General features: G+C 39.8%; 1 protein-coding gene across 6 annotated transcripts in view; it reads left to right on the forward strand.

The window, feature by feature from the left end:
* Positions 1–13,375, forward strand: part of PER3 (period circadian regulator 3) — a 62,156-nt gene extending 48,781 nt beyond the window's left edge. For 4 of the 6 annotated variants that reach the window (XM_017498385.2, XM_017498384.2, XM_017498383.2 and 1 more), the window contains 3 exons: positions 3,282–3,465; positions 4,630–4,780; positions 10,648–13,130. In XM_017498385.2, coding sequence (XP_017353874.1) covers positions 3,282–3,465; positions 4,630–4,780; positions 10,648–10,725 — 413 coding nt within the window. In that variant the 3' untranslated portion in view covers positions 10,726–13,130. Of the gene's footprint in view, positions 1–3,281; positions 3,466–4,629; positions 4,781–10,647; positions 13,135–13,241 lie in introns of those variants that run through there. The other 2 variants (XM_017498387.2, XM_017498381.2) reach the window with 2 other exon arrangements.
* The last annotated feature ends 908 nt before the right edge of the window (positions 13,376–14,283 follow it).

The following is a 14,283-nucleotide window of genomic DNA, read 5'->3' on the forward strand; positions in this document are numbered from 1 at the left end:
TTTTTTTTTTTTTTTTTTTTTTTTTTTTTTAATGGTTTTGTTATATTAAATTTTTTAATTTTATTTAATTTTTTTTTTTTTTTTTTTTTTTTTTTTGAGCCAAGGTCTCACTTGACTGCCCAGGCTGGAGTGCAGTGGTATGATCCCAGCTCACTGCAGCCTCAAACTCCTGGGCTCAACAACCCTCTGGCCTCAGCTTCCTGAGTAGCTAGGACTGCAGGCACACGCCACTGTGCCTGGCCAGTCTAAAATATTTCTAATTTCACTTGTATTTTCTTCTTTGATCTTTGGATTATTTAGAAAGACTTGATTTCCTAATATTTGGAGACTTTTTAGATATTTTTATTTTATTTCTAATTTAAATGTAATCAGAGAACATTTTTTTGTATTTGTAAATTTACTGAGACATTGTGTAGTGGTCTGGAATTTGGTCCATCTTGATGAATGTTTCATGTGCATTTGAAAAGAGTATGTGTTCTGCTATTGTTGAGTCATGTGTTCTATAAATGTAAATTAGATCAAGTTGGTTGGTGACATTGATCCAACCTTCTCTATTCTAACTGATTTTCTATCTGTTTTACAAGTTATTATGATACGGCTCTTATATGTCCAGCTATAATTGTGGATTTCTCTATTTTTTCTTATAGTGCAATCAGTATTTGCTTCATGTATTTTGAAGGTCTTTTATTAGGTGTATATACACTGAAGGTTATTATGTCCTCTTGATTTTTGAGACGGAGTCTCACTGTGTTGCCAGGCCCAAGTGCCGTGGCACAATCTCGGCTCACTGCAACCTCCGCCTCCCAGGTTAAAGCGATTCTTCTATCAAAACCTCCCAAGTAGCTGGAACTACCGGCACCCGCCACCACGCCCAGCTAATTTTTGGTAGACACAGGGTTTCACCATGTTTGCCAGGATGGTCTCAATCTCTTGACCTCGTGATCCACCCGCCTCAGCCTCCCAGGGTGCTGGGATTACAGGCGTGAGCCACCACAGCCAGCTGAATTGATCTCTTTATCCTGAAATATGTCTTGCTTTGAAGTCTGCTTTGTCTGATATCAGTGTATCCAGTCCAGCTTTATTTGATTAGTGTTTACATGGTATTTTGTTTTTCATCTCTTTACTTTTAACTTATCTGTGTCTTTATATTTAAAGTGAGTCTCTTGTAACCGCCACAGAGTTGGGTATTGCTTTTTATCCATATGATGATCTCGGCCTTTTACTGCAGTGCTTGCTTAGACTATTTACATTTAATGTGACTATTGATATGGTTAGGTTTAAGTTAAGTCTTTTGTCTTGCTGCTATTTTCTGTTGGTCTCATCTGCCCTTTGTTTTTTTCCTCCCACTCTCCTCCTTTTGGGTTAATTGTGTATTGGCTTTTCAAGTATACCGGTTTTTTTTTAAGTTTTTGCTCTAGGATTTACTTTTTTATTTTTATTTTTTCTTGGAGACTGAGTCTCGCTCTGAGTCAGGCTGGAGTGCAGTGGCATGATCTCTGCTTACTGCAACCTCCACCTCCCAGGTTCAAGCTATTCTCCTGCCTTGCTTCAGCTTCCCAATCAGCCAGTACTACAGACATGTGCTACCACACCCAGATGATTTTTTGTGTTTTTAGTGGAGACAGCGTTTCACCGTGTTGGCCAGGCTGGTCACAAGCTCCTGACCTCGGGTGATCTGCCCACCTCAGCTTCCCAAAGTGCTGGGATTACAGGCATGAGCCACCATGCATGGCCTGCTCTAGGATTTACAGTGTACATCTTTTACTTATCACAGTTTACCTTCAAATATTATACCTATTGTATCACTTTATGTATTAGAACCTTAAAACGGAGTACTTCCATTTCCCCCTTGTCTTTTGTGCTATTTTTGTCATCCTTTTAACATGTGTAAAAAAGCCCACAATAACATTGTATTATTTTTGCTTTAAACAGTAATAATCTTTTAAAGTCTTCTTGTGTGGGTGTTTTGTTGTTGTTGTTGTTGTTGTTGTGTTTTTTTTGACACAGGGTCTCACTCTGTCACCCAGGCTAGAGTGCGCTGGTGCAATCATAGCTCACTGTAGCCTCAAACGCCTGGGCACAAGCAATCCTTCAGCCTCAGCCTCCTGAGTAGGTGGGACTACAGGCACACACCACCACACTCAGCTGATTTTTTATTTTTATGGAGATGGGATCTCACTGTGTTGCCCAGGCTGGTTTCGGACTCCTGGCCTCAAGCAATGGTCTCATCTTGGCTTCCCAAAGTGCCAGGATTACAGGTGTAAGCCACCATGCCCAACCTAAAGATATTTTTTAATGAGGAAAATGTTTTATTACGTTTACCCATATATTTAGTTTTTTTAAAAAAAATTAGACAAATCTTTTTGTTTTGTATTTTTAATTCCTTCAGAGTCAATGAGAAGGATCTAGAAGAGTCAAATGCAAGATAGGAAAGGAATGATCCTAAGGCTTCATAAGCAGCAATAAAAGTATGGTTTTTGGGATGAAGTTTCTCTCTTGTGACAGGTGGAAGGTGAGGAGGGAGTACATATATGATTAATTGTGTATGTTTGGTATCATGAAGCTGAGCAATTTGCTTTCAGATGCCTTCTTTTTTCTTCGTAAAATAGTTGAGAGTGAGGGAGGAAACAGAGAAGGTGAAAATAATTATTGCTGGGGTAGGTTAGTGCATTGACCAGAGGATGGTAGCAGGATTCCCAGGCATTTTGATAGTCCATTTGAGGTTGGTGATGATGAATTTATTGTAGAAACACTGGACCCTATATGTGACTTTTTCCATGCATTTGGCTACTTTGGTTTAGGTAAGAACAAAGTCAATAATTGGCTTTATTGGAGTTGGCATTTTGACAGTTATGAAAAGTCAAAGGGAAAAAGAAGTCTAAGGTATTGCAAGGTGTGTTACTGAATGATGAACTGAGGGCTTAGGCTGAATAGTGAAGGAACTACCGGAAGACTGAGATAAGTTTATGGTTGAAATAATTGAACAAGCCAATGAGAAAGTGAAGCTGAGATGTTAATGATTTTGGAGATGGAACAGTTATGGGTGATGATAAAGGACAATATGTGTAGCCTTGAGAGTGATGGCTCATTAGGAATGGAAAAAGAGATCTTGGGAAGACCAGAGAACCCTGTTCACAGGGAGGAGGATGTTTCCTGGAAATAATGGTTGGGCTGGCGGATGAGAGGGACTGTCTGAGGCAAGAGTCTTTGAAGAATGAGAACCAGCTTGCCAAATCAGCCAGACAGGTCTTTTCTAATTATTTGTTGTTGATTTTTGACAGGAAGCAGTGACTGCAGTATATACTTTACTAGTAGTGCTTATTCTTCTGAAATCTCCCAAAATGGGCAGCAATCTCAGGATGTACAGAAAAAAGAAATATTTCCCAATGTCGCCGAAGAGTCCATCTGGAGAATGATACGACAGACACCTGAGTGCATTCTCATGACGTATCAGGTACCTGAGAGGTAAGAAAGCACTTTAGAAGACCCACTTTTTATATTTTCATGGTTTCTTTTTTTCTTTTTTGAGATGGAGTCTCAGTCACCCAGGCTGGAGTGCAGTGGCACAATCTCAGCTCACTGCAACCTCTGCCTCCCAGGTTCAAGCGATCTCCTGCCTCAGCCTCCTGAGTAGCTGGGATTGCAGGCGCACACTACCACACCTGACTAATTTTTGCATTTTTAGTAGAGACAGGGTTTTTGGTTTTCTTTTTTTTCTTTGAAACATAGTCTCTCGTCGCCCAAGCTGGAGTGCAGTGGCACGATCTCAGCTCACTGCTACCTCCGCCTCCCCGATTCAAGCTGTTCTCCTGCCTCAACCTCCTGAGTAGTTGGGATTACAGGCATGCACCATCACATCTGGGTAGTTTTTTGTATTTTTAGTAGAGCTGTGGTTTCACCATGTTGTTCAGGTTGGTCTCAAACTCCTGGCCTCAAGTGATTCACCCACTTCAGCCTCCCCAAGTGCTGGGATTACAGGCGTGAGCCACTGCACCTGGCCAAGACAGAGTTTCATCATGTTGGCCAGGCTGGTCTTGAACCACTGACCTCAGGTGATCCACCCGCCTCAGCCTCCCAAAGTGCTGGGATTACAGGTGTGAGCCACCGCGCCCAGCCTATAGTTTCTTAATGTGTTTTTAAAGACAAAATAATTTTTGAATGTTTTATAACTTCCCTTTGAGAAATGTATTTTCAAATTTATTCATTTGAAGTCAAATGATGATTTCTTAAAATAAGGGTGGCAGTGATAGTGCCACCTATATTGAGATCCAAAGCTTACACATCATGAGACAAGGAAACAGAAAGTCTGTGCTTTCCGAGATGGCACTCAAGTACAAGAACTTTTCGTTTTAGACTCTCGATTTTTTTTCCTTGTTCTGAAAGAAAACAGCTAAGGGAAATCACTTTCTTCCATACACCTCATTAAAACATCATACAGATATTTTCCACCAAGAAAAAAGTCTACTTTACCTACTTGACAAGGAAATGCTCTAGTTATTTTTGAATTGTATGCCTCATATGTTAGAAAATGTAAGGTGTATTACCAACCAAAAAGAAATGATATTGCTAGATGACATGAAGAGAACCCTGTGTCTGATTCAGGACTCTTACGATTCTGTTTGTTTTCAGGGTTAAAGAAGTTGTACTAAAAGAAGACCTAGAAAGGCTAGAGAGTATGAAGCAGCAGCAGCCCCAGTTTTCTCAGGGGCAACAGGAAGAGCTGGCCAAGGTGTATAATTGGATTCAAAGCCAGGCTATCCCTCAGGAAATTGACGTTCAAGTAAGCACAGTAATAATGGCTGTCATCTACTCATGTGTTTTTAACAGGTAGTGGTTTTCTTATAGGTCATGCTTTTGCATGATCCCAGTACAAACTTTAATCTTCACAGTTTACTTCTGTGGTAGGTGTTATTATTTTCTCTTTACCAGTAAGCAACAAGTAAGGTATACACAGGTTAGATAATTAGTACAAGGTCATGCAGTTCATAGGGTTTTGAACACAGATCTTTTTGCATCCAAGTGGTTTTTTTGCTTCCACCAGCTAAAAGTTGGGAGACAAGAAAGAGTCAAAATACCTGCGTTGATGTGTGATTGGCTGCATTTGACATGTGACTTGTTATATATTTCAAATACGTCTCCATGTTTGAAAAGAGTTAAAAAAGATATAAGATTCACACCAGAGGGTAGTATTCATGCCAAGCAGCAACTTTAATGGGACCTAAGTGTCTTTTTGCTGTTATGAGGTCTTCTCAATGACATCATTTGTGAATACCCTGAACCAGTAAAGCTTCGATTTACCCATGGTCCCAACCAGTGTTGGTGGCAGCTGTGGTAATGGTAGAGATGGTTGTACTAGTAATGAGGTCTTTATTCCCACAAGTATCAAGTTATGGGAGGTTGAAGAGTCAAAATAAAAACAATAGCAAATAGGCGTAGCCCAGTGGCTCACATCTGTAAGCCCAGCACTTTGGGCAGCCAAGGCGAGAGGATCAGGAGTTGGAGGCCACACTGGGCAGCACAGACAAACCTCATCTCTAACAAAAATCAAAAAAAGTAGCTTGCACTTTTTTTTTATAGGTGTGGTAGCTTGCACCTATAGTCCCAACTACTCAGGAGGCTGAGGCAGGAGGATCACTTGAGCCTGGGAAATTGAGGCTATGGTGAGCTATGATGTCACCACTGCACTCCAGCTGGTCTCAAAAAAGAAAAAGTGTGTGTGTAAATATTTAAAAACGAGAATAAAGTTAGGTGTTTTAAAAAGGTATGATATTAAGGCTTATGAAGTAAGCAAAACAATGAAATCCTATTCCCCCCTTCTTAAAAATTAGCACTTTTTTATTGTGGTATAATACACATAACATAAAATTTACCTTCTGAACTATTTTTATGTATATAATTCAGGAATATTAATTATTTTCACTTGCAACCATCACCACCATCCATCTCCAGAACACTCTTCATTTTGCAAAACCGAAACTCTACCCATTAATCAATAACTTCCCCAATTTTTACACTGTTGGTGGGAGTGTCAATTAGTTCAACCATTGTGGAAGACAGTGTGGCGATTCCTCAAGGATCTAGAAATGGAAATTCCATGTGACCCAGCAATCCCATTACTGGCTATATACCCAAAGGATTATAAATTGTTCTGTCATAAAGACACATGCACACGTATGTTCGATGGGTTGCTGTTCATGATAGCAAAGACCTGGAACCAACCCAAATGCCCATCGATGATAGACTGGACAAAAAAAATGTGGCACATATATACCATATGCAGCCATAAAAAACGATGAATTCGTGTCCTTTGTAGAGACATGGATGAACCTAGAAACCATCATTCTCAGCAAACTGACACAAGAACAGAAAACCAAACACCGCATGTTTTCACTCATAGTCGTGTGATGAACAATGAGAGCTCTTGGGCACAAGGAAGGGAAAAACATTTACAGGGCTAGGTGGGGGGGTGAAGGGGAGGGACAGGGGTTAGGGCGGGGAGGATGGAGAGGGATAACACCAGAAGAAATGCCTGACATAGGCAATGGGTGGGTGGGGAGATGGAGACAGCAAACCACCATGGCATATATGTACCTATGCAACAATCCTGCAGGATGCAGGACATGCAGATGTACCCCAGAGCCCAAATACAATTAAAAAAAAAAATAACTTCCCCTTTCCTCCTTCTCCCAAGCCTTTACAACCACTGGTCTACTTTCTCTTTTTTCTTTTTTTTTTTCTTTTGAAACAGAGTCTTGTTCTCTTGCCCACACTGGAGTGCAGTGGCATGATCTTGGCTTACTGCAACCTCTGCCCCCAGGTTCAAGCAATTCTCCTGCCTCAGCCTCCAGAGTAGCAGGGATTGCAGGTGCACACCACCATGCCCAGCTAATTTTTCTAGAGACAGGGTTTCACCATGTTGGCCAGGCTGGTCTCAAAGCCCTGACCTCAAGTGATCCACCTGCCTCAGCCTCCCAAAGTGCTGGGATTACAGGCAAGAGACATATGAACTTGATTATTCTACACACCTTATGAGTGGAATCATACATTATTTGTCTTGTTGTGACTCTCTCTTGGTTACTATTTGCATGTAATATCATTTTACGTCCTTTCACTTTCAACCTATTTGTGTCTACGTCTAAAGTGAGTAAATAGCATATATCTGAATGGTGCTTTTAAAAATCTGTTCAGTCAGTCTCTTTTGATTGGAGAATTTAGCCCATTTACATTTAAAGTAATTACTGGTAAAGAGGGATTTACTTGTGTCACTTTGCTATTTGTTTTCCATGTGCCTTAAATGTTTTTTTCCCTCATTTCCTGCATTACTGTCATCTTTTGTGTTTAGTTGGTTTCTTGAAGTGAAATGTAATGCCCTGCTCTTTTCCTGTTGTGTATATTGTGTAGCTATTTTCTTTGTGATAGCCATGGGGATTACATTCAGCATTCTAACATTATATCACTCCAGTTTGAATTTATACCAGCTTAACTTTGATAACCTACAGAAACTCTGCTTCTATAGCGTTCCATCTCCATCTTCTTTCAGTTACTGAAGGTATAAAATTAGGTATTTGTGCATTGTGCTCCCAAAAACATAATCATTTTTATGCATTAATCTATTAAATTATATAGAAATCAAAATATGGGATTACAAATCAAAGTTAATACTGTCTTTTATAGACTAGTTTTCTTTGAGTGTATTAGTTTCTAAAAACAAAAGTGGAATTATACATCGTTGTTGCAATAATAATATTTACCTTCGCTGGAATCTTTATCTTTTCATACAGCTTCAAGTTACTGTCAGTGTCCTTTCATTTCAACCCTGAAGGCCTCCTGTTAGCATTTCTTGGATGATAAGTCTAGTGGTATCAAACTCCACTCGCTTTTGTTTATCTGGGAATGTCTTCACTTCTCCCTTACTTTTGAAGAACAGTATGGCCAAAGGATTTCTTAGTTGACAGTTTTTTTTCTTTAAGCGCTTTGAATACAATGGGCCACTGCCTTCTGGCCTACACAGTTTCTGATGAGATATCTGCTGATAACTTTATCAGGAGTCTTCTGCATGTGATGAGTTGCTTTACCCTTGCTGCTTTTAAGATTCTCTTTGTTTTTGACTTCACGCTATTTAATTACAGTGTGTCTCAGTGTGGATCTCTGAGTTCTGAGTACATCCTAGTTGGAGTTCATTTAGCCCCTTGGATGTTTATATTCATGTCTTTCATCAAATCTGGGGAGTTTTCAGCCTTTTTTTTTTTTAATGATCTTTCTGCCTCTTTCTCTTTTGCTTCCTCTGGGACCTCCATAGTGCTTACGTTGGTCCACTTGATGGTATCCCACATGTCCTCCAGGCTATGTTGACTTTTCTTCTGTGTTTTTTCCTTTTGTTTCTCAGACTTGACAATTTCAATTGTCCTGTCTTCATATACAGATTCTTCCTTCTGCCTGCTCACATCTGCTTTTAAATCCCTCTAGTGAATTTTTTATTTCAGTTTTGTACTTTTTATTTACAGAATTTCTTTCTGGCTTCTTTTTAGGTTTTCTATCTATTGATATTTCCATTTGTTTGTACATTGTTTTCTTGATTTTTCTCCATGCCTTTCTTTAATTCTTTCATCATATTTTTCTTTTCTTTTTTTTAAGACAAGGCCTCACTCTGGCACCGAGGCTGGAATGCAGTGGCATGATCCTGGCTCACTGCAGCCTCAGCCTTCTGAGCTCAGGCAGCCCTGCCACATCAGCTTCCCGAGTAGCTGGCACACACTACCATGCCCAGCTAATTTTTTAGTTTTTGTAGAGATGGGTTTTGCCATGTTGCCCAGGCTGGTCTTGAACTCTTGAGCTCAAGCAATCCACCTGCCTTGGCCTCCTGAAATGGTGGGATTATAGGCATGGGCCACTGCACCCAGCTTTTTTTTGTTTGTTTTTTTCTTTTTCTTTTTTTTTTTTTAAGACAGTCTCACTTTGTCACCCAGGCTGGAGTGCAGTGGCATGATCAGAGCTCACTGCAGCCTCCACCTCCTAGTTTCAGGTGATCCTCCCAAGTAGCTGGGACTACAAATGTGTGCCACAGTGCCTGGCCAACTTTATTTTATTTTATTTTTTTAGAGATGGGGGTCTCGCTATGTTGCCCTGGCTCAAGCCATCCACTTGCCTGGGACTTCAAAAGTGCTGGGATTACAGGCTTGAGCCACTGTGCCCCACAAGTTCTTTGATCATCTTTCAGTTGTTTTAAAATATTTGTCCAGCAATTCTTTTATCTGGTCTTTCTCAGAGACTTTTGCTAATGGTTTATTTTTTTCCTTTGAATGGCCTATACCAGGACTGTCCAATCTTTTGGCTTCCCTGAGCCACATTGTAAGAATAAGAATTGTCTTGGGCCACACATAAAATATACTAATACTAACAATAGCTGATGAGCAAAAAAATAATAATAAGTCACCAAAAAAACCTCATGTTTTAAGAAAGTTTACAAACTTGTGTTGGGCTAGATTCAAACCCATTGTGTGCCTCCTGTGGCTCATGGACAGCAGGTTGGACACGCTGGGGCTGTACTTTGCAGTTTCTTTGTATGCCTTAATGATTTTTTTTTTTTGGTTGAAAATAGACATTTGAATCTAATAAAAGTCGTAATTCTGGAAACCAGATTCTCTCCTATCCCAGGGTGTATTGATTATTATTTTCATTTTTTGATTGTTGGAAGACAGGGTCCTTATTTCCCATCCTGACTCCCACAAGCCGTGTGCAGGCTGCTCCAGGAACACGTGCCTTGCCCAGGGTCAGGGATGGGTAGTTGCTACTGTGCTTCAAGCTGAAATTGACCACAGGCAACCACAGCTTACCCTCTAAGCGTTCCCCGGAAAGTTGCAGGCCTTCAAATACACTCGAGTTCCAGATAGTTACCTCGGACTGATTTTGTCAGTGCAGTTGTCTAGGTGAGGAGATAGAGTCCTAGTCCTCCTACTCTGCCATCTTCTCAGAATCATCTCCCCATCTCCATTTTCGAAGAAAAGAATGAGTGTCTGTCATGTAAGAATGACTGGATAGGGTCTCACCAAAAAGCAGGAGCTGGGCTGGTTACTGTTAAGTGTCTTTGTTTTTTTTCAGTGTTGTTCTTCTGGTTTTAAAGAGACACGCATATGAAGGATGAGGCCCACAGCAATTTAAACAAAAGCGCAGCCCATGCACCACTTAGTGACGGGGATGTTTTGTGCAAGCATCCTAGAGTGTGCTCACACAAACCGAGGTGGGGTAGCTTGCTACACACACTCCTAGGCTCTATGGGGTAGCTGTTTGATTCTAGGCTACAAACCTATACAGCTGTTACTAGCCTGAATACTGTAGTCTGTTGTAACACAGTGGTACTTGTGTATCTAAACATAGAAAAGGCACCATAAAAATATGGTAGGATAATCTTGAAAGACCACCATCACATATGTAGTCTGTTGTTGACTGAAACGCCATGCGGCACGTGACTGCATTTAAACAATTTGTCATTTGCCTTTTAATAATAAAGAATGAGCTCTAATGAATATTTTCAGACATGAATAAGTTGGGGAGTTAGAAACATGTTGCTTGACCAGCCTTTTACTGTTTTAAAACTCTTCAGGTGACATTGACATCAGCTAACGCACCTGCTTTTGTTCTTTTTTGAAGGCCTGTGTCACTTGCGAAAGTGCAGATTCAGCTGATGATGGGGCCACATCCAGTGGTCAGGCAGAAGACTGCAGTTGAACGACTGTGAGGATGAACCTTCGTACCCTTTCCAAGACATGTTACACAAACTGACCTTTTTAAGTCCTGGACTTTTAAATATTTGACCACGAAGTTATTAGTGAATGTTAAGATTTTTTCTTCTTGATTTTTTTAATACACATAATCTTTTTGAAGCAGACATTGTATACAGAGTCTTACTTCTCTTTGTTCCTGATACATTTAAATGGCCAGTGAGGCTCTTTCTCTAGTTGAGTTGTCTTCTAAAGAGATTGGATGGCCTCTAAAGAGGTCTGTGGATCTCTAGTTCAGATGTCACCCAGAGTACATTATAATTAGAAGTGTAGCTAGAATGAGCCCCAGACCTTAGCCTGGTTTATTTTCTTCTGTTACATAGTCACTTTCACCTTAGAGTGCTTGAAGAACTCCCATCTACGGGTTGTATACTTTTCATAATGGTTTGCGTAAATGTAGTACATTCATGTAGGCTTTGTTCAACCTGGTGATCCCCTGCTTAAGATAAAACATTCCGGTTTTCTCACAGCACATTAGCATATATTGTCCATTAGCATATCTGGGATAACCAGGTTTTGAGGGTTGAGTTTTGACCTTCATCCTTGCAGATGCCTTTCCTACTGATTTCCTACCTTCCAGTGAAATTCTGAACATTGATCAGCTTACCATGGGCTTATTCTTTTGAGAGTTTAAGTTAGCATTTACATGTGTAATGTTAAAGTGAAAGAGCTGCTTATTCAACCAATGGTGTTGCCCTTTTGAATGTTTTTGTTTAATTGTAAAAAGTTTCACAAGTAATGTAAAAGCTAGTATCATTCTTGTATACTTCTGTATTTAAATTTTCATTCTTACCAAAACTAACAGTTAACTCTTTCTTTCCAATCAATTTATACAAAAGAGGTCACTCCAGCCCTACCAGAGGTCTGATTGGCTCTGCCTTTGTTTGCCCTTGAACAGGGGTAAGTGTCATGGGGATTGCGCAGGAGAAAACATCCAGGGAGCTCAGTTGTCCTTCCCACAAGGCCCTGCGGTTCCTGCAGTCAGTACTTTCTGTGGCAGTTGTAGTTGTGTCTTTTAAGAAGTGAGTGTGATTGTTTAATTGATAAATCAGCTCACTCTCTGGTGCTCTTTAGAGAAGTCCCTGATTCTTTCTCAAACTTGGAATGATACATGAAATTCACACCCCTGGAAGTCAGGAAAAAAAAATACAAAATGAAGGTTACAGTAACCTTTTGTCTTTATATAACTTGCAACAAACTAACTTATTTTTGTCTTCCCTTTTTTTGTTGTTTTTGTTTTTTGTGGTTGTTTTATGGAAATGCTTCTTTCTCCTTTGAAGTGTTACAGCTTTTTGTAAATGCATCCTGATAATGATTAGGAAAATCAACCTTTTTATCCACGAGGACCATCCCCGTAGCTCAGATTTTCTTTCGAAGTAGTGGTTTTCTGGATGATAATTCCATCTTAAGGTGTCAGAACTATTTTCAAATGCTGCCTCTGACAGTCCTTGAATTTTCTGATATTAAACAGTTCCATGCAGATATTCCCGTTTTATACATAGCTCTCATATTCTGCTCCATCTTTATACTTAAATGATTTCTGAAGCCTTTGTGTATGTGTTGATCAGGCTGTGTGGTATTTTGGCTTGATGAAAAAATCAAATTTGAAACAACCAGCCGGTAGATTGTCTGTCAGTGATCTTCTGTAGTAATACAGTTTTTTTGCTTCTGTAAATAAGAACAACACCTATAGCTATCAGGACCATTGTGCATTCATACACGCCTATTTTAAGGCTTATGTTCTCTAACAGAATCCTTTCTTTCCATCATTTCTGGATATCTGTATTATCCAAATGTGCTCATTTCTTTGCCTTAGTACACATTTTCTGGAGTACATGTTATACGAGGTTTCATTGGAAACTGGTGCTTGTCACAGAACTGTCAGAGCATGAGGAGCACTCCTGTTGTGGGTGGAGGTGTCCACGTACTCGGGTTGCACCTGCTGCTGGCGGTGAGCAGGGGGCTCAGCAGCTGGACCACCGACCCCCAAGGGGGCTCTCGCCAGTTTAAACTTTGTTGTTCAAATTTATTAACTTTTTATATTAATGACTATAGAAAATGGAAGTAAAAATGTATATTATAGGCTTCAGTGTTTACATAAATGTTATCCAGAAGCTGTATTTTCTTTGGTCAGAGGTCAAGATTTATGAAAAACAAGATGCTGTATGAATGGAATCGTTTTGCAATTGAGTGAAACTTCATTATAATTCACAGTGTATATTTAATCCAAATTGAAATTTTGTTTCAACTGAATGTATAATTAACTCTGAATTTGTTTTTAATCATTAGTAATATTTGAATTGGATGTCTTTTTAAGTAAAAACGATAAACTTGTGTACATGTAAAACATGAGAAACTGTCCCGCCCTGTGTTGACAGATCTTTGAGTGTGTGTTCTGTGTCATTTAGAACTGTTTCTTGTGGTCTGTCGGGGCCCTCACATTGGTTAACTTTGCTTTCTCAGCCACATTCTGTGTTCTCATTGGCCAGTGTGAGCGCCTACTGAATGGAGGATGAAGAGGCAGGCACTTGGGAATTTATTGGCTTATTTAACCCATTTACACCTAATGTTCCATTATTGGAATGCTAAGCTTGTGGGAATTATTTATATCTTACTGCTCAAAGTCATTGCCAAGGTCTGATTTTTCACACACACACACACACAAAAATCCAATCTCCAGCATAAATGGGTTAGTCCCCATTTCAGCCCTCTGAAGAATTTGTTGGATCCTGAATATATGTACATATTTCTAATACTTACTGTAATGTCAAATGTATAAAATTCGGTTATCAAAATTTCTCTTAATAGATTTTGTAGGGTGAACCTGTGTACAAGATCTGACTCTGTAACTGGTGGCAACAAAACCTAGAAATTAAAATACGGAACAAGATCCTGAAGCCAACAGAGCTTTTTAAAGTTGACGCCTTTCAGACCATTTGCACCTTTCTTTTCGGTAGCAAAAACTGTAACAAGAGCAGGAAGAAAAATAGCGAAGTATACTTTGCATGTATACTACTCTGACAGGCGCTAGTCTAAGTGCTTGACGTGAATTATTTAATCCTCACAACTGCCTGTGAAATAAGCATGGTTATTGTCCTCGTTTCACAGAGAAACTGAGGCAGAGGGAGTCAAATAACTAGGTCAAAGACACAGCTGGTGTGCAGTGGGAGTAGGAATCCACCCGGAAACCTGACGGGAGAGCCCCCGGTCTCTCTGCATCTTCACCTGACATCACTAACATGAGTAGGGATTTTGGAATTACTCTACCATGGAATTTCATTTTTAAGTTCTCTCTGATACAGAACAGTTTTGTGATGCCAACATTCTGTTCCAGAGAACTAGGATTGGTTTAATTTCAACAATGAGAGGCATACCACAATATTATCATAGCTCTCCTCAATGTCAGCATGTTCTGAGCTTGTGCATTCATTCTTCAAGTTTAAAACATCTCTCCCTTAGATTTGTTCTTGATGGCTTCAACAAGGTAAACTCTATGAGACCTGTA

The sequence above is a fragment of the Cebus imitator genome, unplaced genomic scaffold (genome assembly GCF_001604975.1).
Source record: "Cebus imitator isolate Cc_AM_T3 unplaced genomic scaffold, Cebus_imitator-1.0 Scaffold240, whole genome shotgun sequence".
Classification (NCBI taxonomy): Eukaryota; Metazoa; Chordata; class Mammalia; order Primates; family Cebidae; genus Cebus; species Cebus imitator.